Source organism: Leptinotarsa decemlineata, unplaced genomic scaffold (genome assembly GCF_025532065.1).
Source record: "Leptinotarsa decemlineata unplaced genomic scaffold, Ldec_3_MD MMD2_tig00000008_RagTag_RagTag, whole genome shotgun sequence".
Classification (NCBI taxonomy): Eukaryota; Metazoa; Arthropoda; class Insecta; order Coleoptera; family Chrysomelidae; genus Leptinotarsa; species Leptinotarsa decemlineata.
Window position 1 is genome coordinate 14,472,724 of NW_027412537.1, and position 22,827 is coordinate 14,495,550.

General features: G+C 34.5%; 1 protein-coding gene across 1 annotated transcript; it reads left to right on the forward strand.

Annotated features, from left to right (window-relative positions):
- The first annotated feature begins 21,262 nt into the window (after window positions 1-21,262).
- Window positions 21,263-22,517, forward strand: LOC141480739 (uncharacterized). Its single transcript, XM_074171131.1, has 3 exons — window positions 21,263-21,535; window positions 21,595-21,816; window positions 21,876-22,517. Exons 1-3 carry the CDS (start codon window positions 21,485-21,487, stop codon window positions 22,182-22,184), a joined length of 582 nt encoding a protein of 193 aa, XP_074027232.1. The 5' UTR covers window positions 21,263-21,484; the 3' UTR covers window positions 22,185-22,517.
- Window positions 22,518-22,827: the final 310 nt, after the last annotated feature.

Below are 22,827 nucleotides of genomic sequence, written 5' to 3' on the forward strand. Positions count from 1 at the left end.
GTATTAACTAGTAACCATTATTTTCACACCAGTGTGAGAATTCTTCTGCAGTTTTGTTTGCGACTTCTATCGAGAGTGGAAGGTTGTTTTTGGCTTCTATTTGGCTTGTATCATGGTTTTATTTGGTGACAAAGTTGCAAGTACTATATAACTCATGAAGATTTGAAAGTTGGTTGTTGTCAAATAATTTTTTTATGAATATTTCAGCTAGAAGGGCACTAAATGGTTATTTATTATGTTATTTATTTTGTTATTATATATATGAACTGGTATTTGTTTTCTAAATGTGTTTATTGAATTGGTTTACTCCTCATACAAACAAGTAACTTATTTTCAACGAGTCGTATTTGAAGCATCCCTCAAACAGACAAAATTAAATCATTAAAGAGAAAACTAAATTATATTTTCATATTCTTTTTGTAGAAAACGAGACCGACTTCACTTCTAGGCACGTCGGAAAGGAAACCTATATTGTAAAAAGGGAATCAAAGAAATGGAGAACGAAAGCGTACAAAAAGACGGGGTAACTTGAATGTATGCCCAAGTTAACTCGACACTGATAGAGTCGATAAACATCCGGTGGTTGGTAGGACTGCAACAGGTACGGCCGCACAGCTCGTCCTCATTACGAATCCCAGAAAAAACCAATTGGGTCCTTCAATGCCATCGCTATCCCGAAAATTGCGCGCAAGTGGTGTTCGGGACTTTATTGACTTTAACTTGTGATTTGTCGAGAACATTCTGGAAGGAAGTTATGCACGAATGGGTCTACATATTACATTTTGATGGAAATTTAACACGGTCATACATGCTTTCGATGATGACTCAAAACGTGTTAAATCTTTCAAACAGTTACGAAATGTCTTCATTAAGTAAACACTGTCTCTGTCAAATACATATATTCATTTATCAAAATCAAGATAGTACCCACTTACCGGGCGCCTTTTCTCTGGGAAAGAAGAATCACTTCTTCGTTGTCATTGTGAATGTGAAAATCTTGGTAGGTATGGTTTTGATGATTGGCGACGGACTTCTAGTTGACACACAATTTTCATTTTCAAAAATATATCACATGTTTTGCTACCACAGTAGCTTTTTCATAATAAATGTATCAATAATAATAATAATAATGATAATAACAATAATGATATCGTTTATTATGCATAAAAAATACATGTATACATAAAAGAAAAAGGGTTAGCCAAAGGCTCCACCCCTTCAAAAATTATACAGTGAGTGTAAGAAAATAATTATTAAAATACTTATTTACTATCATAACAATGATAGAGAAGAGAAAAAAATAATAGATCATATAGTTGCTGAATATTAATGGAGTTTTTTCCCCAACACCAAATCGTTATTTTTAACACCTCGACACGTGTTTCGATCACCAAGTGATCGTCTTCAAAGGTGTCGAGGTGTTGAAAATAACGATTTGGTGTTGGGAAAAAACTCCAGTAATATTCATTACTACACCAAAGGTTCCAAACAGTGCATCATAAGTATATATAGTTGCTAATGACTCTTAATATTCTTAACATTATTTTGGTCAATTTAACAATTTCATTGCAATACCACACATTGAATTTTAATTTTTTTAAATTAGCACTGAGCAGTGAGCATCTGTGATTTTATTTCTTTCTTAAATTGATGAATATCATGATTTAAAGGGGTAAAATTTCATTCAAATGAGAAGGGGGTTATACATATAAGAAAAACATCCTTGAAACTTGGAAGTACAGTGACTAGGTATGTTGAATGAGTTAATTCTCTGCTAAATAATAATAATAATAATATGCTTTATTGCCCAAAGAACATTAGGTCTTATTGACAAAGCATCAGTCATCATAAACATAAGCATATATATATATATATATATATATATATATATATATATATATATATATATATATATATATATATATATATATATATATATATATATAATAATTTTTTTTTAATGTCAAGTACTAAAAGGTCTACCTTGGGACAAAATTTGAAATTTGAAAATTTGAAAATCCAGATTTTTTTATTAGCGATTTTTTAATTGAGAAAATCACTACGCCACTGGATTCAAAGTGCCTTTAAATAGGTGTGACCAAAATTTCATGAAAAAATATTCATTATTAACAAAGTTATGACAACTAAAAATTCGAAAACTCACACAGCTAACAGTCACAATATATAATTTTTTTATGATTTCAACAATAAATTGCAGCCAGATGAAAAAAAAACAAATAGCGTAAATATTTTTAATGAAAATAATGGAACTACATTCACACAATTCAACTATCAATGAAGCAAAACTGAAACCACAAATGTGCGGTTGGCTCCGTGCATTTGTATTTCTATCTTTTGGTAACCAAGTGTTGCCCATCCTTACACTTGGCTGCACCATACTGCCATACAAAAGCCCGAAACACGTGTCTATGGTTTGCCACTTTCTTGAGTGCTATGTCCGATATTAACTTTTGTTTCTATATCAAGACACTCAATAACTTTCATCTATACACACACATACATATATAGGGTACCAATAATGTTAACATACTCAAACATATATAAAATTGATTGAAAATATCATACAATAAAAAATACAGTTGATAAAATAGATTGGAGAAACTAAACTATAATAGGGTCTACCACATAATGAGTCTTTTACTGATTTCCGAAATACACAGCTATCCTCTAAAATTTTAATAAGGTCAGGTAAATGATTAAACATCTTGAGACCATTATAATATTTTTAATCGTTCCATAGTAAAAATGCATCGAAACATGTACTGATTGATGGTTTTACCGTTCTAACATCTGAGGGTGACAGTAAATTGTGGAGACGACTTAGAGTCTTTATTCTTCGCAAATCTGAAAAATTTCAAGTCGACTGAAGCTCAATTGGTTTCCCAATGTAGTTATTCACTGAACGTCATTCAACATGCAATGTATTCATTATTAATTTATTCAATTCGTCTAAACAAAACAATATCAGTCATGAAAACCATAGAACTCAAGTAACACGAGCCGTGATAAATTGATTTAACATCCCCAATCCTTTCCAGTCATCGAGACTTCCAGGTAGCTGTCAGCTTTCAAAATTCAGCCAACAGAACGCCAAGTTACCCCATTGAATCGGGCACACGAAACAAATCGCCTACAGGGAACAGTACTTCTCGAATCAAACCCCATAGATGACTAATGAATCCGAATCCGTTTCATAATTCAGCAGTCAGTCGAGCGTAGAGTTCTTATAGTGGATATCTATGTAAATCCAAATGAAATTTATTACTCTCATTGTGAAGGAAAATTGCGAGGAGATTAATTGCGGGGTTTTGGAGAAGTCTGGTTCGAGAGGTGACATGCAGCATACAGGAAAATATCGCTAGAGATTTGGAATATGTCGGTATGTCAGTTGTATGTTGCATGATGTTCAGTGGATAAGTACATTAGGAGACCAACTGAGCTTGGGTTGAACTGAAATATCAATTTTTGTAGTAGAGGAGAAAACATAACAGAATAAAATATGACATCTGGAGTTCCCTAAGGCTTGTAACTGGGTCCTCTGCTATTTTGGATATTCGTCCAATCTTCCATCTAGCTAACAAATTTGCAAGGTACATCACTTCCATATCGATTATACTCACATACATCACAATTTTTTGCAATCTTTAAAAATCATTACTTGTTATGTACTGAACAGCGACCTGAAATTTTTCGTAAATTTCTCAAAAATACATTGCCCGATGCCAAAAGCTGCTAGTCTAATGTTATTGTATTTGGTTCCAGAAACAATGTGTGGTATATAAGTTTTGTCGATTTTCAATTATGGATGTTTTGTCTATAAGCATGAGTTGACCAACAAAAATGAACATAAAGTTAAAATTGTGCAGAATTCGTGTACGCCTTATTTGCGACAAACAACATATAACTAAGAAATTGCAAGTCACTTGTTACTTGAATACGGAAAAAAAGAGAATATCGTTTGCTCTCTCGGTATTTCAAATGATTTTATTAAGTCCATGTCTATGCTTATTCTGAATGAACTCTAAATAACGTTCTCCATTCAATCGGTCTTGTAGAACGAATGGTCCTATAAGATGATTTCCTATGATACCAGCCCAAACATTCACGTTGAATTTCCGTTGGTGTTTGGTTTGCAATATCCCATGGGGATTTTCTTCGGCCCATATATGGAGATTATGAGAGTTGATAACTCCATCTCTACTGAAACCTGCTTCATCAGTGAATAAAACTCGATTAATAAAAGTCATATCCTCTCTTTGCCTATCCATGAACCAATTGGCATATTCCAGTCGTGCTGGAAAATCTTGAGGTGTCATGGCGTGTACCTTCTGGATGTGAAATGGGTGGAGCAGTTGTTCCCTAATTATTCTATGAATAGTGGACTTGGATGTATGGAACTGTTCTGATAGATTTCTGATGCTCATTGAAGGATCATCAGCGACGGCTTCCAAAATATTTTTCTCCAATACAACGGTACGTACAGTCCTAGGAGCACCCTCACCACCTCGTTTTGGCAAAACTGTACCTACAATAATATCGAAATAAAACAACGTGCTCAAATTAATTATCAATTATTACATACCTGTCTCCCTCAAGCTGCGATCGACACGCTCGAATGTTTCTCTTGACGGTACCGTTCGATCGGGAAAATGCTCGGAATACAGACGACGAGCTTCTGCAGCATTACAAAATGCTCGTCCATAAAATACATGCATATCTGCATATTCATTGAATGTAAACTGTTCGGCCATATCAAAAAAATTCAAAATATCCTATAGAATATTGACAATACAATGATAGTCATATGACAACGCACCACTCAACAAAACAAAATCGCATTCCAGTTTCTCATTTTTTATCAAAACTTTCTAAAAGGTTTTTTTGTCAACATCTGTGAAAGAAATGGAACATAATTATTCCCTGGATATTTTTCACCTGATCATTGCAGCCGGTTTTGTAATTCATTCGTTTGCTTTTTATTAGTATAGTAAATATTTTTTCCGATGTGCGTTTTTTCAGCTAAATTTAGATTCGTGTTAAAGAATTTCTCCCATAAAATTATAATTATCAGTGAAACTCCTCAACAGTTTAGCTGTGAATAAGAATTTGAAACATTCGAATGTTGAGTTTCATGAGATTCAGATAACTGATCAACACGAAACGTGATTATTCCCCACGTATTATGTACATACAAAATATGGAATGAATTCGATATTTCATAGTAGAGTAGCTTGTTAGTTTAAAAACACCACGAATCTACAGAACTTGATATTTCTTTTGAAAAAATATCTGCTATCACAATTGTGACTTAAACTTCCATATAGGTACTGTACTTTTTGTTTACGACTTCATTTTAGCATACTTTGTATTATTCCTGTTATAAATGTTGTTGAATTAACGTTATCATTATTATTTCTGCTTTGATAATTATTCATTTCAAATAATGGTGGACGAGCGGGTTTGATGTCGTCGAGTAGAACTACATTTTTATCAAGACTCGTTGCTCCGATCGACTTTCCACACGTGTACTTTTATTCATAAAATTGTCCAAGTAACCTTATTTTGTTGAAAAATATTGAAAAATATCTGTCATTTCAAAGTTTTGGGGTGTGGACCATCGGGGGTAGTCCGTTCCTGACTTTGTAGCAAAACAACTGACTCCTGCATGAAAGCTCATCGAAGGAATTCATTTCTTTAGTCAATTACCAAAATTTGGATGATTTTGAATATTCACTTGAAAAGTTATCAAAGAAAAACATTTTTCATTTTGTAACTTCGAGGGCCCGTAACTTGGTTACGAAGACTTTTAGGAAAAAAAGTTATATGGTGATATTTTGACACCATCTATACATTCCCGAGAGGAAAAGAGGAAGTCCAGGGACACCCTGTATATACTCCTATTTATTTCCTCAAAATGTTGTCGAAATATTTCAGTTCAACTGATTATGATTAACAGATTATACCGTTGTTATCCATCAGACTACGAAATGAAGAAATTGATTGAAACATTGACCAATGTCTGTGTGTTCCACTCTTTCCTCAACGACCCAACAAATGCTCCAAGTCTTGGGGAAAAACAGATCGCCAGCTCAAAACTCCATTAGACAAAGCAGGCCATCCGTGCGAATACACGGCCACGGACCCATTCATTAACGGTTAATTGAATTAATCGCTCTAATTATTTCTCGATCGGCCAACGTACGCAAGACGTAGCCTAAGCTCTGATTGAGACAAACGGTCTCGGGGGTCATTCCGCCAAATTGGTTTTTATTCGTGACGTTATCCGAACCGCCACTGTCAAGGTGTCCTTAACTCTCCCGGACTCTAACTCACTTATCCTTGCTCCGGCTGCTGGTCTTCTTGCGTCCGTAATGAGCTTCGAGTGGAAGTAAATCTCGAGACTTGAGGCGACCTGTACTTCCGCTAAATTTGATTACGACTGCTGTTTTGAGCTTCTTCCCGGCAGTATGACCGCAGTTCGTGATTGTGCCCCGGATAAATATTGGCGTTTCGGACTCGGATGGGTTTCTTAATTTCCGGGGTGGATTACAGCGAAAAGTAGAGACAAACATAATTTATAACTTAATCTTGCAAACTAGTACTTACCCTCCAGTAGGGAGACGCTCTAAAGTTTGTCCAATATTTAAAACTGGCATTAAGGCGAATATACAAAACTATCGGCCAGTAGAACTGATTTGTGCACCCAGTAAGCTTTTCGAAACAATTATTCATAAAAAAAATTTCACAAATTTTAGTAAAGCCTTCGGCAAGGTTGATCATGAGGCTGTGTTGAAAAAACTATACACTTCGGGGATTTCAGATCGACTCTTGAAGCTGACAGCTTCGAATCTTATAGACAGGAAACAGTATGTAGTTTCTAAGGGATGGAAATCAGAGGATTTCTTCACAAGATCTGGTGTACCCCAAGGATCCAATTTAGGACCCCTCTTCTTTTTATTACTAATAAATCATCATCATCATCGTTTATTTACACAAAAAGAAAAACAGTAAGCATAACAAGGCTATACATTTCGCAAATAAACATTGGGAAACTCACAGAAGCAACAGGTGTTGCTTGTGCGTGGTGTAAATACATTTTTATAACTTCAGATACTAAAATTAATAATGAGTATAAGGTTAACAAAGGGGTGAAATAAATATATACAGAACATTCAAAAACTTTGTAGACGTGTAAGTAGATATAAAATTAATCATATGTGGTATAAATAAAATAGATTAAAATAACCATTATAACAATCATAAGAACATCCGAGACTTTTATATATAAAATGAATCACATGTATAAGAAAAATCACTCGGATCACAAAATAATTGGAGACGTGTAAGGATGAAATAGATCACATGGGAGGTATAAATAAAATTTCCTACAAGTTGGAAATTGTCTTGCGAGAGCGTAACGGTGAGTACTTTTTTTTAAATTTAAAAAGAACATTTCAAATGGCCTCATCAAATATTTGACCAATTTTCTCACTGTTGAGAAACACTTAGTTCTGGGAGTGATGGTATTGCGGCAGAGTCGGACTACTTTTAAAGCCTTAGGTTTCTAGAAAAGTGCTAGTATGAAAGATTTCTCACATATAGTTTGGATAAATATTATCTGTCTTTGATGTTTTGGCTAAAAAGTTTCTTTCATCGATTATAAAGGCTAAACGACGGGTTTTCCCCATTATCATAACCTTTTCCTAATTTTCGCAAGAAAAAATTGAAGCACTAGGTTAGGTGGAATAATTTAAACTGTTTTTTAGTATTTCCAATATACAGGGCGACTCAAAAAGCTTCCAGAAAGTTTTTTTATGGAACACCAAGTCATTTCTTCGTCTATTCGAAGCACCTTGAACTGAATCTGAAACTATTATATACCTCCCAATAAATGTTCAAAATGGCCGCCATTGAGTTATTATTTATTTTTATTTATATATTCGGGATACAAACTGAAAAATCCACTACAGTATCCACACAATGGAATTATAATCAAATTGAAAGTATAAATTAATACACTAAATAATTTCAGACACTATGATATGCATTATCATAGTGTCTGAAATTAAGGATGAATTAGAATTGAATACAGTAACAATAGAAACTGATTATTAGTTATTGACAAAATATATCAATCAATTATAATTTATAAAAATGAGTTTTCAATATTTTTTTGGCCGTAAGCTACAATGTATTAAAAATATAGAAGTATTTTGCAAGAGTGTTACCTCATATTACTGGAGTTTTCTCCCAACACCAAACCGGTCTAGACCCACTATTAAGATTTCCGACCGTATATTTTTTAATAGATGGATTTTCTGAAATAACTGAAACAAAACCAAACTAACCCAAACCAACCATTATCCCTTCTTTCACTAAACAAAAAATTATAAAAAAATATTTGTTACAAATAGAGTATTCGAACCCACCACAAAAATTAATCCTACGTCAATTAGTCAACATCCCAACATCAAAGCCATTTACACTAACGAATACCTATGGATACGAACACTGTTGGTTGGTATTGTCCCAAATTCGACAATTTTGTTTGATCACGTACCCATTCATGCAGAAGTGAGTCTTAACGCTGATATCCCATAAAATCAGTTAGATGGTACAATCAGTTAGATGGTTTTGACAGCGAGTGCTAATTTTTTCCATCAAGTTATTTATATTCTGGGTGAACCGAGAGATGCTAGCTCTTCGCAAAATAACCAGACGTTACATTTCCGCCAACATTTTTAATGGAAAATAATATCACCTTCCTCACGCCCCGATAAGAAGAAAAATAAAACTCTGGAAATTTATAGCCCCTTCTGCAGAGAAACATAATTTGTTTCCGTATAAATTGTAAACAAGGAAAGCATCCAGAACGGTGCCGGTATAATAAAAGCTACAGACGAAGAATGAAAAGCGATAGTCCAGATTATTAATGTGGAACATTCATTGCAGCAGCACCACGTTTGGCTCGGAGAACGGGAACTTTTCTCCCGGTGCGGGTGCGAATATTTATAAGTCTCCACCCCCGATCCACGCAAGACCAAGAGAAAGAAATAGCTGATGTCGAGACTTATGGGATGTTCGATAAGATTCATTTTGGGTCCGTTTTCTCTGCGCTCTTCGGCTTAAATGGCTGAAGAGGTGTTTTTATAACCGGCCACCTCAGCCCTCTCGATTTATTACGGCCGATCAAGTGAAATAAAGTACTTCGCCAGATCAAAACGCCGATTGTGCGAACGGACGGAGTTAACGGGAGATGAAATTCGCGAAATTAATGAATTTCGCTCTGGGATAATGAAATGGTTTTTGTTTGAGGAAGGGCGACGATGAAATACATCGATTTCCCATTTCAGAACTATAGTTTATAATAATGATAATGATAATAATAGAGTATACTTTATTGTCGAAAGATGAACATCTCGTAGACAAAGCGATAATAAATAAATTGATGGATGTAGCCGTTACTACGTGGTAGGAGATCATAATGAAAAGAGAAATGAAAATTTCTATGTTTTTTATCACTTTTGATTGTAACTAACGTTACTGCAGTTTCGTCCTATATGGACATTCTCAAACTAATACAATAAACTCACTGTATTAGTTTGAGAATGTCCATATAGGACGAAACTGCAATAACGTTAGTGTTTCTGAAACCAGAGTGTTGGAGTTTGCGCAGCAGAATTTCATGGTTCATACAATCGAAAACTTTCGACAAGTAACAGAAGACTGCTGCGCATACCTTTTTCAATTTCAAATCAGAGTGAAATCTTTTCAGCAGATGGCTAATTGCATCCCCTGTACATTTTTTGGATTGGATTTAAGATTTTGTTGGCAGATATGAAATTCATCAACCTAACTTTTACCAATTTTTCCTAGACCTCAAAATACTGTACTTTAGGACTAATATCATTTTCTTGCTACAAAAATTAAGGCCTGCTGCAAATATTTGTATAGGTTTAAATACAAAAAATCATATTAACGATTTTTTTAGAATTAAATTAAATTCACCATTGGAGTGGGTCCCTCTCAAATGGTGGTATACCAAGTTTCATAAAAAAATATTCAATATTAATAATTTTGTGGTCAAATCTTCGAATATTCAATATACCTGTTTTCAGTTGTTCTGTTGTAATTTCTGCACGAGCTGCAAGTATTCTGATGCGTAGTTCTTCTACTGACTGCGGTCTGGACTTGTGAACTTTTTGCACCACAGTACCTCAAAGAAAGAATCTAGCGGTATCAGGTTCGGTGATCCTGGCGGCCACTCAATGTGAGGACTATTTCAAGCTATTCATCGATTTTCATAATTATTATTCAAGCATTCTCTTACAATGAAGGCATTATGTACAGAAGACTCGCCTAATTAAAACTTCGAATTCGGGCGATTCTCTTATATATTAGGTATATATTGCGTTCCCAAACTCATTTCTCAAACATTCTAAAAATATACTTCCATTCAGTTTACTTCCGAAGAAAAACGGATTGATATTCTTATGATGCATTATTACACATCACAAATTTATTCCATGGGAATATTGTCTTTTTGGGACAAGACTACTCCATTTGTATTGAACGTACCTTCATCACTAAACAAAATTGTCTTGAAGAAGTTTATACAACCATTCAAATATACTCCTTGAGCCCACAAACAGAATTCTAATCTCCTTTCTACATCTCCCAGTTCCAGAGTGTGTAAAATGTTTGGCTTGAATGGTTTAATTTTATTTTTTACAATGACTAAACCTCTGAAGAAGCCAGCCACTCGTACTGGTGAAACGTTAGGATGCGGTTCCAAACCGCATCTTACCTAACCTTAACATAATTATAGTCTAAAGTACTGGGTTTGGATTAAAAATATTGATACTGCAATGGTTGGTTCTGGGAGTTGTAATAACCATTACTTTGAGAATAGTATGTTGTAGGAAACTGAAAACGTAACATTATAAAATTGATTATTTGGTTAACCCACATATTGTGGTTGCACCTGAGAACTAATTGTTTGAGCATTTGAAATAGGCAAATACACAGGAGAATTTATTTTATAATTCTTCTTTTCTTTATTCAACTGATTTCATACTTGTGGAACCTTTGGTGTAGTATATTAACTAATTTCATTTCCTGGCTATGGTAATGATCAAAACCATACCTGTTACCAAGATTTTTATATTCCCAATAACAACAAAGATGTTATTCTTCCCGGCCTAGTCTTTCTACGTTCCATATGATTCGAATTCTTCGAGTCCTGCTGAACAATTTCCAGTGGCAATAAAAGATCTCGTTTTCCATGAAGCATCAATTCATTCAGAAGACGTATAACGTGCTATATGAAATATACATCGAATTATCTCCATTTACGGCCGATTCGAACGGTTTCCCGCTAACAATATTGTATGAAATGAAAGATATAAGGCCGAGTAATAAATACAAAACGATTAGAGACCTCAGCGGACTGTATTTGGTAGTAAGACAATTAACACTGCTTTAAAATTCTAGATGATACATCATAATACCTTACACATAAGTAATTAAAGTAACGTTTGTACACTTTGTCGGAAGCTTTACGACCATTTCTCAATGAATACAGTTTTTATTGTTGACTGGAACACCTGTCTTCATGTATCATACCGGACTTTATGATAAACATTTCAGTTTAATGACGGTTACCATAAAATTACTTTTGAACTGTACTAGTTGGATATTGAGGGCCCGTTATAATTGATGAAGATGTTTCACGAAGTTATTGGCATATTTTCTTCCACGGTTTACGTTGTGAAATAATTTTAGGAATGCTTGCCATAAACTAAACGCTTTCGACTACGAAAATTCTTGAAAATCCGAAAATGATACACATTCATATATGTCTAGCTAAAGCCTCTTCTACCATCACTCTGGAGAAACCATTCCGTTGAAGGTCATTCTTGATGATGCCTAGTTCCTTTTCGAGACATTCCTTTGTATTACAGAGCCCGAAAGCACCGTCAAGTAGAGTCTTGATGATTCCTCTCTTAGTCGATTGATGGTGATCGGATTTCTGGTTCAGGTACTTTCCTGTGTGAGTGAGTTTTCGATATACAGATGTTCCCCATTTAGTGTCCGTCGTATTCACCAATACGTCTAAGAAAGGCTATTCGTTGTGTACTTCCTTCTCCATTGTGAAAGTGATGGAAGGACTTAAGTTGTTAATGTGCTTCAGGAAAGTGTCTAGTTCTGCATTTCCATGGTTCCATATCATGAGGTTTCATCTACGTATCTCAACCAGACTCGGAGCTTCTTGTGGGCTCCTTCAATGGCCAGAGTTTCAAACCACTCCATATATATTAGCTATAACCGGTGAAAGTGGCGATCCCATTGGCATTCCCTCATCTTGCGTGAAGAGTTTGTGCTGATACTTGCCGCGGAGAGATTTCTTCACTGCTGTTACCTCTTGTGAATGACGTTGTCCCATCTTGAAATAAGTATACTTTTCTCCGGAGTCCGATTGGTGCATGATGCTTCCATCTACAAGCTGCACATCTTTTCTGTAGTCTCTCATTGTCCTCTTTTGAAATGGACCAATGCACATTGTTCCAAACAAAATTTCACACCGATAATATGCATCATTATTAATATTACTAAACTTACCAGAATGGTGTGAGAGTTTGGTGGAGATATACTGTTTTGCAATTTGCAATTTGAAATGAAAGTCATACCTATCCTAATGGTGATGGAGTGAAGTATAATTAATAAAACACAGTTCAGATTGGTGAAAAATAACAGAGCTATATACACCATATCTACCTATAATTTCTCTACTGTACGTGTGTCTGATATAAACGCATTTGAACTGAACTGATCCATTCTGTTAAAATTATCGTGAACTTGTGAGTGAGTGTTCAAAATCTATTACTGTTTTTCAGATTTGTAATGTTGTTTTCAGGGTACTTTATCATTCAAAATAATCCTAAAAAATCCTAAACCGTACAATTGCTCTAATCCATATAACTCCCAACCCTGGATTGAACACACTTTATCTTCTCCATCATCTATTAAACAAGAGCGCGATGATGTTAACCCATCTAAAGACCGTAAACCAACACGATATTAAAACGATATTTATTATCATTATCTTGGAGCATATTACGCTTGTCGACATGAGTAATAACAATCATAATTTCCAGCACGCGCCTGCCGGGACTGTAGGGATTGTACTCGCGGCCGATAACAGCGTTTAGGCGTTTATTTGGGAGGGACGGGATGCCTTAGTACGGTCGCTATTCGAAAATATTACGTATGAACAAACACAAAGCTCTTTGATCTATGACTTCAGGAAAAAACGTCATTTATGCGATCAAATCAAATAAAATTCCTTATTTTCCAGTTTGAAAATTTCACAGGTACTTGTATTAGGAATACGGGGGTAGTCCCAGAAGTACCCGGCCTCACCTAGAGATGGCGGTAATTGTTTGAAAAATATCACTGTGTTAGGAAGTACACAATTTATAAATTTGTCAAGTTGTCGGGAATAAGGTCGAAATGTTGAAGAAAACCAGTTGCTAAATTGTTGACGTTTCGAAAGTTTACTACACTCTGAAGATGAAACGATGAAGGTTCGAAACGTTGACAATTTAGCAACTGGTTTTCTTTAATATTTCGACCAAATTTCGGCCAACTTGACAATCGAATTCAACAGTGTCCATCCTATTCAACTATATAATTTATAAAGCATATGTTTCAAGTTTGAAGACGCTGCTTTGCTTATGTGATGTAGATGATTGCTACCTGATTTGAAGTAGAAAATTTGGACTGGTGATATAACAAAAAATCATACAATTTTGATTTGTCACTGTCTCACTTGAGAATAGTAAAACTATGAACATTTTTTGTTGAAAATGAATTACAAAAATAATATCTGAAATTTGTTTGCTTCTATACAGTGTCAGAATATTCATTTCATGTTCAAAGTTACATCTTTGTGAAATTTATTTGGTGTGAGAATTGTTTTTCTTCAGATTATCTACCTTGAAATAACATGGATCATGCAAGCTGTTTTGTCCAGGAATTCATGGCTCATATCTGGAATGGTTGGGAGTATATCTGGACTGCAGAAAGCAAACTGTGAGGGTTAAACTGGAGGCTGGGACTTTTCACTCTGTGTCGTTCCCACCGGTGTTCCCCAGGGTAGCGTCCTAGGACCTATGCTCTTCCTTTTGTTCGTACATGACCTCAAAAACAGTAATCGTCAATATTGTACAGTGCAATTTGCCGACAATTCTTCGGTCACTCTGAAGTTCTTGGATTATTAGGGATTGTCGTGTCAGGCCAATCAAGCAGTTGCTAATGCAAAAATATGGTTCTCAAAATTAAAACAATTGTATTTTCATTGAATAACAATGATCGCAGTGTTCTGGTCAAAATAAATGGCAAGTCAATCCATCAAACTTCTTCAGCAAAATTTTTATGTTTGAACATTGATACTCAACTCTCTTGGAACAAGCACATTGATTATATTTTGAATGAACTGTCGAAACATTGTTTTGTGATTCATAATCTTCGCAATTTTGTTCCATTCAATGTATTAAAGAGCTATTACTATGCTTAAATTCAATCTTCACTCAGTTGAATATTACTGGACTTTTTTCCCAACACCAAATCATTATTTTCAACACCTCGACACGCGTTTCGATCATCAATTGATCATCTTCAGAGAGGAAGATTAAAACTAGAAACTAATGCGAGCTAACCCTACTTATGCTATATAAGTATCCCATACAGGTAAACCATCCAGGTGTACCACCTATACAGGTATACCAACCTAAATTAATTTTACAATTTTGCCTCATCTATTATTTCACAATATATGTTTATATAAAACAATTTTCAGCTATATAAAAATTAATTTCACAATATTGCCTATCCAAATTTATTTTTGCAATGTGTCCTTATGTAGTAATCAGTAAACCCAACAACATTATTTTATTTTAACAAGCTATATAGTACACTCTTTGGTATAGGTCCGTCATCGTTATTCATATTATTGTGTTTACTCATTTCTACACTCTCATAGGCATCTAGTTGCCTTTTGTTTTTAGCTTGTCTAACTAATCTATGGTATGGTTTTTCAGGTCTTCCATATTTTAAGTGTGCTATGTGATCCTTATATCTTACTTTAATAGATCTTTTTGTCTGTCCATAATATTTTGCATCACAGTCCTTACATTCAATTTCGTAAATTCCAGACTTTTCCGAATCCTCGACTTTGTCTTTTGGACTTCCCAAAAGGCTGTGTAGTGTATGACTTGTTTCAAAAACCACTTTCATACCTTGTTTCTTGAAAATCTTTCCAAAGTTCCTCGTATATTGGTGGTATGGAACTGGAAGTCGAGATTTCGTTCATTCTTAACCTAAACTTCTTCCTCCTTATTATATCATCTACAATAACCCTCGAGAAACCGTTAGTGGCTGCTATTTCCTGTATTGTACGTATTTTTTTTGTGAACCTATCGTTTCGTTCATTCTTAACCTAAACTTCTTCTTTCTTATTATGTCATCTACAATAACCCTCGAGAAACCGTTAGTGGCTGCTATTTCCTGTATTGTACGTCTTTTTTTTGTGAACCTATCATAATTAATCGTTCGTCAAAGAACGATGCACTAATAAACTCAATCTAGGACGTTTGTGCTGTCCACAGTGATGTGAAATGTCAGGAATATACCTGTACGTGCTTGTATTTTATAAATATATCGTATTCTAAGCCTCCATAATGGCTCCTCATTACCAAACGTCAAGAAATGGTAGTTGTCCCTTATTTTCTAACTCATACGTGAATTTTATTCATAGACATTTATTATTTAAAATGGAAACAAAGTCGTCAATATTCGATTTTTTGGTATCGAATATCGCGAAAATATCATCCACATACCTCAGCCAAATCCTAGGAAAATACTTCGACTGTTCTCTGGTTTCCATTTCTAATCTGCTCATGAACAGGTCTGCCAGGTAGGGGGACAAGGAGTTTCCCTTGGCCGTTCCTTCCTGTTGTTCATAAAAGCAACCTTCTACCTGGAACCTGGTATACCTGTATGGGTGGTACGCCTGGATGGTTTACCTGTATGGGATACCTTTATAGAATAGATAGGGCTGGCTCGCATTAGTTTCTAGTTTTAATCTTCCTCTTTGAAGATGATCACTTGGTGATCGAAACACGTATCGAGGAGTTAAAAAATAACGATTTGGTGTTGGGAAAAAACTCCAGTAATATTCATTACTACACCAAAGGTTCCAAACAGTGCATCATAACTTCACTCAGTTATTGTCTGATCAACTTTGGTAACTGTACCAGAAAAATGAATTACTGATAGATCAAAAAAAAAGGTGAGAAAAATGTGTTTAAAAAATTTTAGTAATCTCTACAGACGCTGTACAGTCTCTGTAGAGACTGTGGAGTCTCTGGAATTGAACAGATTTGATTTGAAAATGCATTTCCACTCTAGAAAAAAAAATCATGTCGTACTACATCCCAGTATAACGTAGTAAATAAAATATGTATTACTTGTAGTGGAAATATTCATGACGTAACTGTATATGAAGTATTTTTTCAGAAAATTGAGCCAAAATTAAAATTACACAAAACTAAACACTCCAATAATATGCGTTTACTTCCTGAATTTTCGATTCTTTACATTGTGCGAATTTCCTGTTAAAATGAATTTAGCCGCGGAAGTTTCAGCGATTGTACTAAAATGGCCGCTTTCAGGTTCATCCGCCAGGAATGGCATAATGTTATCTCTGTTTCTCCGCGCCCTTGTGAAATACGTTCATCAGGGATTATAATAACGAGATCACTTTGCATATCTCGACAACTATTATCCCAAACTTCCATCTTGTTTATGATGCCGACGGCGCAGCAGAACAAGCTTATACTCCTAAATATTAGAGGGTTTTCCAAGAAGAGAAACGGATTATTCGCATTGCAATACAAGGAGTTTGGACGAAATTGAAGAATGAATCAATTCTTATCTCATATCAGCTCAATATCGGGTTCAACGACTCTATTTTGTTAATTTTGTCACTAGATTTTCAGAAAAGTCACTATAGACAGAAATATATTTCTGATACAAGATAGTGGCCGTTGGGCAACCAGAAATTGAGTTAAAATTGTCATACACTTGATCATCCATCTTGGAAAGCGGATTTCAGAGTTGTCACCTGTCATGGAACACAAAATCTCTCAATAGTCTTGGAATATATATCATTAGAGCTATCTATGAACTTCGTGTTCCATGACGGACGGTCTAAGACAATTATATCATGGTCTTTTGTTCAGTTGGTGGTATTGAAAATTCAACATTTCTCAATGAAAAACACCGTTTCAAACATGAGCACTTTTAAACTAGGTGCTGTTGTAAACTTGTCTACTGAAAATGGAATTTTTCCGGATAGTCTAAAACTAGCAAAAGTAACACCAATTTATAAAAAAGGGGATAGAAACCTCTATGAAAACTATAGGGGAATTAGCTTACTCTCAAGTATTTCCAAGATTTTTGAACTAAATTTAAAAAATCAATTAATGTCTTTCTTCACAACAAATAACCTTTTTTCAGAAAACCAACACGGTTTCACAAAGAACAAAAGTACAGAAACAGCACTTTATGAGTTCAATGAGCATGTGGTTAATGCACTTGATGGTAAATTCCATATTTGCGGATTGTTCATAGACTTCTCCAGAGCTTTCGATTGCGTTAATCATGACCTGCTGTTAGGGAAATTGGAAAGATATGGTGTAAGAGGAGTTGCCCTAGATTTAATGAAATCCTACCTGAAAAATAGAGGGCAACGTGTCAGTGTTGGAAACACTCTCAGTCAGTTGGCAACCATTAGGCAGGGTGTCCCACAGGGATCAATCCTTGGACCTATACTATTTTTGATATATGCAAATGACCTGATGAAATATTTTCAAGGATTGTCAACTATTCACACAGTAGCGTATGCAGATGACACAAATTTCATAGTGAAGGAAATTGATGTAACGACCCTACAGGAAAGAACCCAGGATGTACATAAACAAGTAAACATATGGGCAGAAAAAAATCACTTAACACTCAATACATCTAAAACTGTGATGATGAAGTTCACAATTAGTAAGTGGCCCGAACATTTTGTTATCCATGAAAATGGGGATCTGCCAATTGAATCTTGTACTTCTACAAAAATGTTAGGCGTCACCTTGGACTACAAACTCACATGGACTCCTCATATTGAGACCCTCTGTATTAAATTGAGAAAAAACTGCTATGCTCTGAGATTCATTGCTAATTTTTGTAGTAAAGAGATTTTACTGAGCTTATACTATGCGACCATAAACTGCCACTTGAGATATGGAATTTTGAATTGGGGTACCGGATCTGCTGCTGAAAGAATATTTATTTTACAAAAATATGCAGTAAGAATCATTGCCGGTATTGGTTGGAGAGAATCATGTAGAAATGCTTTTAAAAATTTCAAGATACTAACTGTTGCTGGTCTCTATATTTATGAATTGTGTATATACGTTTATAGAAACAAGAATAATACACCTTTCCAGCAACATAATTATCCAACTCGTTCTAGAGGCAAACTGATGCCCAATATTCATAGAACAACTCTTTATCAGAAAAGTTTTCTTTATCTTGGACCAAAAATGTTTAATAAATTAGAAGAATCAATTAAAATATCACCAAATCTTAACATTTTCAAATCAAGACTGAAAAAGGCACTTATTGAAAAAAATTGCTACACACTTGACGAATTTTAAACTGTTTTTTTTATATTTTAATGACAAAATATCACAACTATGTGATAAAATAGACTTTCATTTATTTATAGTTATTTTTTTACATAATCCAAGCCAAACAAATAATTATATGTATATACCTATATGTATCATATTTTTAGATTATTGATTACTACAAACATCATACTCTGTAACGTGTCCTACCCTCAGACGTTTTCCTTGTCACTGTACGTATAACAATGTACTTTTCAACAAGGAAATAATAAAAAATTATTATTATTATTATTATTACTCCAGGGAGGTAATAGGAGGAGACATGAAGTTATGCTTGGAAAAATATCATTGGAGATGTGTAATTCTTTTACCTACTGAATAATCTACACCTCGACAAGGAGAATATAATCCATGAGTAAATACTTAAAATAATATTTTATTTATTTAGGGGAGAGTGGAAAATCGGTCAACTGACCTAACACTTCACCTTTAGGATTGCTGTTTTTTTAGGTTAAGCTACAGAATTCTGGAGACACCCTACATTTTGTTTCATGAGAAAGAGGGCATTGGCAGATCAAGATCTTCAGATGATATGGGGCTGCAGGTTTTTCCAGGTTTTCCTGCAGCTGAAAAAGCAAATGCGCCACTGGAATCAATTAAGTCGCCCCGGAAAGCCAAATAATGTTTATTGTTGTTTTATAATTTCATGATTTGAACTATAATTCGTATTTTACGAAAATTCTGTGATTATTCTAACTGCAAACAATAAACAATTTATTATTATTATTATTATTATTATTATCAAATACTAAATGTGAATACGAATCGAAAATATCCCTTGCTCGAACATAAGAATGATACACTGCCTCAACCCTTCTATTTATATAACACCTTTAAGGAACGAGCTGTAACCAAACGTATTAACACGAAACCTACTTAAAACATAATCATAAACGTCATGTGATGAGTTAAGGGATGGGGAGGAGACACGAACACGCAAATGGGCATGAACGAAAGCACTTAGGAACGGTCTTCTTCAAAAATTGTTTATGTTTGCTTGAATCTGCGTCATGTCCGTCGATAAAGGAGTTCTTCCAGGGATTTTTTCAACAAATAAAGACATGGTGTGTTGATGAATTACAGTTGCTTCAGAAAACTATAATGGCATATTTCATCACACAACAGAATTTTTATTTTTCCCTATCATTGGCCACAATATATTTAATCCGTGGGTATAAAAACACATGAGGAAGATATTGTGCATCGAAACACGTGATGCGATTTTGTAAACTGTCGAGTAAAAACCCCACAATAATGTCTCATTTGAAAAAGACATCTATATTTGAGATAATCTAGATAGATAGATAGACATACACTTCATTGTCCAAGAAAATATAATCTTATTGATGAAGCTTGTTGAAAAATCTGGTATATATACACTTCAAAGAATAAAAGAAAAGAAACAATTCAAAAACACAAATACCCAGAAACAAAATTTGAGAAAAACTAAGTTCACACATCTAAAGATAAAATATAACAATAGAAAATAAAATTTAACAAAGTTTGTACGCAAAATAGTTTGTATAGCCCCTTTCAAAAAATGTAAATAACAAATATACACAATTTGAACATAAGTTCACATGTCATGGTAATAAAATAAGATATATCCCAGTATAAAATATAATTTGAAGTATAGGTGTCAATATACACAGCTTTTTACTATTTCTTGCTTTCGAAAGCAATTGATGAGGAACCAATAGATGACTCTTTGAAAACCGAAATGTCTCTCCATTCAGTGAAATTGAAACATTTATCATACATTTTGAAAATTTTCAGCTGTCCAATTCCAAAAATATCGTTGATAGGCATCTATCACCAGATAACAAAGGTGGCCCCTTTTAGTATATGCTCCTTGGTAAATTTATTTCTTCCAGTGATTGCTATGGGATTTCAAAATTTGTTGTGATAATTATCCTGTTATAAACTATTCTTGATGTATTCTTAATGGTCCTTCTCGTACACTGCTCCTTGAATGTCTTAATATCGAACATATAAGTTATAAATATTGTATAGGGCAGCGTTTTCCAAACTTTTCTGCCTGTGGACCCACCTTCATTGTGGAATTTTTTTCGCGACTCACATATGACTGACATTATTATTATTATTACCGTGAAAATTCACTATTGAGGAATACACCTCTAGAAGAAAATGGTGAAGATGATATAATTAAAGACAAAATACGATACGAAAATAGTTATTTATGTATCAAGGGAATTAGGAGGGCCTTAATTACCGATGGCAAAGTTTGCGTCCCGAGGGCCTCTGGCCCGAGGGACAGCAATTGCCTGAGGTTATTAAGGCTCATTAATTCCCGTGGTACATAGATAATTTTATTTCTGACCGATTTCAATAAAATTTTGTTCATTTTTTAAACGGAAAAATGTACCAATTCATTACCTTCCCGGTATATTTGAATCAGGTACCGTTGATTATAGTAGAGTTTTCTTGTTGCTAGGTTGTTGCTATGTTACTTGTTTATAAACAGAACTTTGTTATCAAGCTGTGTTTGCGGTGAAAACGTGTTTTCTACCCCAAATATAATGGAGGATATTTTGAAAAAAGCTGAACAAGCAAGAGAATCATTAATTCCATCGAAAAGTGAAGCCGTATACTAAAAAGAATACAAGATATATCTGGACTGGCTGACACGGAAAAATGTTATGCCAAAAGATGTCACTGAAACTGTATTTCTGGCATATTTTCAAGAACTGGTAAGGAATTTTTTATGTTTTTCGATAGATTTGGTAGTAATTGTGTTTATTCGTTTCAGTCAGAAACGTATAGTCCGAATTCTTTATGGACTAAATGGTCAATGCTAAAATCGATGGTGACTATACATGAGAAACGAGATATCACCAAGTTCAATGAACTACAGGCTTTTTTGAAACGGAAGAGTAAGAGTTATAAGCCGAAAAAGTCTGCTGTTTTATCTCCTAAAGATGTTATCAGATTCCTAAAGGACGCTCCTAATGATATTCATTTATTGCATAAGGTAATTTTTTTCTTATTTTCCTTTTTGTGTGTATTTATTTCCTTTTTTTTTTGTTAAAGGTTGTTTTGATTATGGGTTATTTTGGAGGATGCAGAAGTCAGGAACTTTTGAATATGAAGATATCGGATATAGAGGACCGGGATTCCGTTATGGTAGTGAACGTACCGGAAAGTAAAACTGGTGTATCGAAGAAATTTACAGTTGTGGATGAAAAAGAGTTCTCCGCTTTGCCTTTATTAAGACTTTATATGTCTTTGCGTCCTAAAGGTATTGAACGATTTTTTTTGAGCTTCCGACAAAATAAATGTACATCTCAGCCAATTGGAAAAAACATTGGAAAATCCCCAGCAAAATCGCAATGTATTTAGGATTGCCAAACTCATCTTCCTATACGGGATATTGCCTTCGTCGCACTTCTGCTACTGCTCTAGCCAATGCAGGAGCAACTATGACTAACTTAAAAAGACACGGAGGTTGGAAAAGTTTCACGGTGGCGGAGGGGTATTTGGAGGATAGCATCGAATTGAGAAATAAAACGGCGCGTATGTTGTCTTCTTTGTCATCAGAAGAGGCAGGTACCTCGACTGTAGTGAACAGAAGCTCCAGCCATACAAAAGAAGAAATTGTTTCCAGTGGCGGAAGTAATTTTCAGGGAACATTTCAAAATTGTACATTTATTATTTGTAATGACGTGAATAAATGAAATATGGTTCAGTTTTCATTTCTATTTATTTTTACTTGTGAAAGGTAGAAGGAATTATAAAATCTATAATGTCCCAAGGGAGTTATGACCCTCTTTATTGATAGCGTAACTATGACGATATAAGCTTATAATATCCCGGTCAGAAATAAAAGACTTTTAATTTACAATCTTAAAACTAAACGAATACAAAAAATGAAAAAATGTGACTTGTGGTGCTGGTGATTAGGATTTACAAGATATTCCATATCTGGGTTGAAAGTTGAAAGCTTTTAACGCAGGTCACTTCACACATAGGGCATATTTCTAAA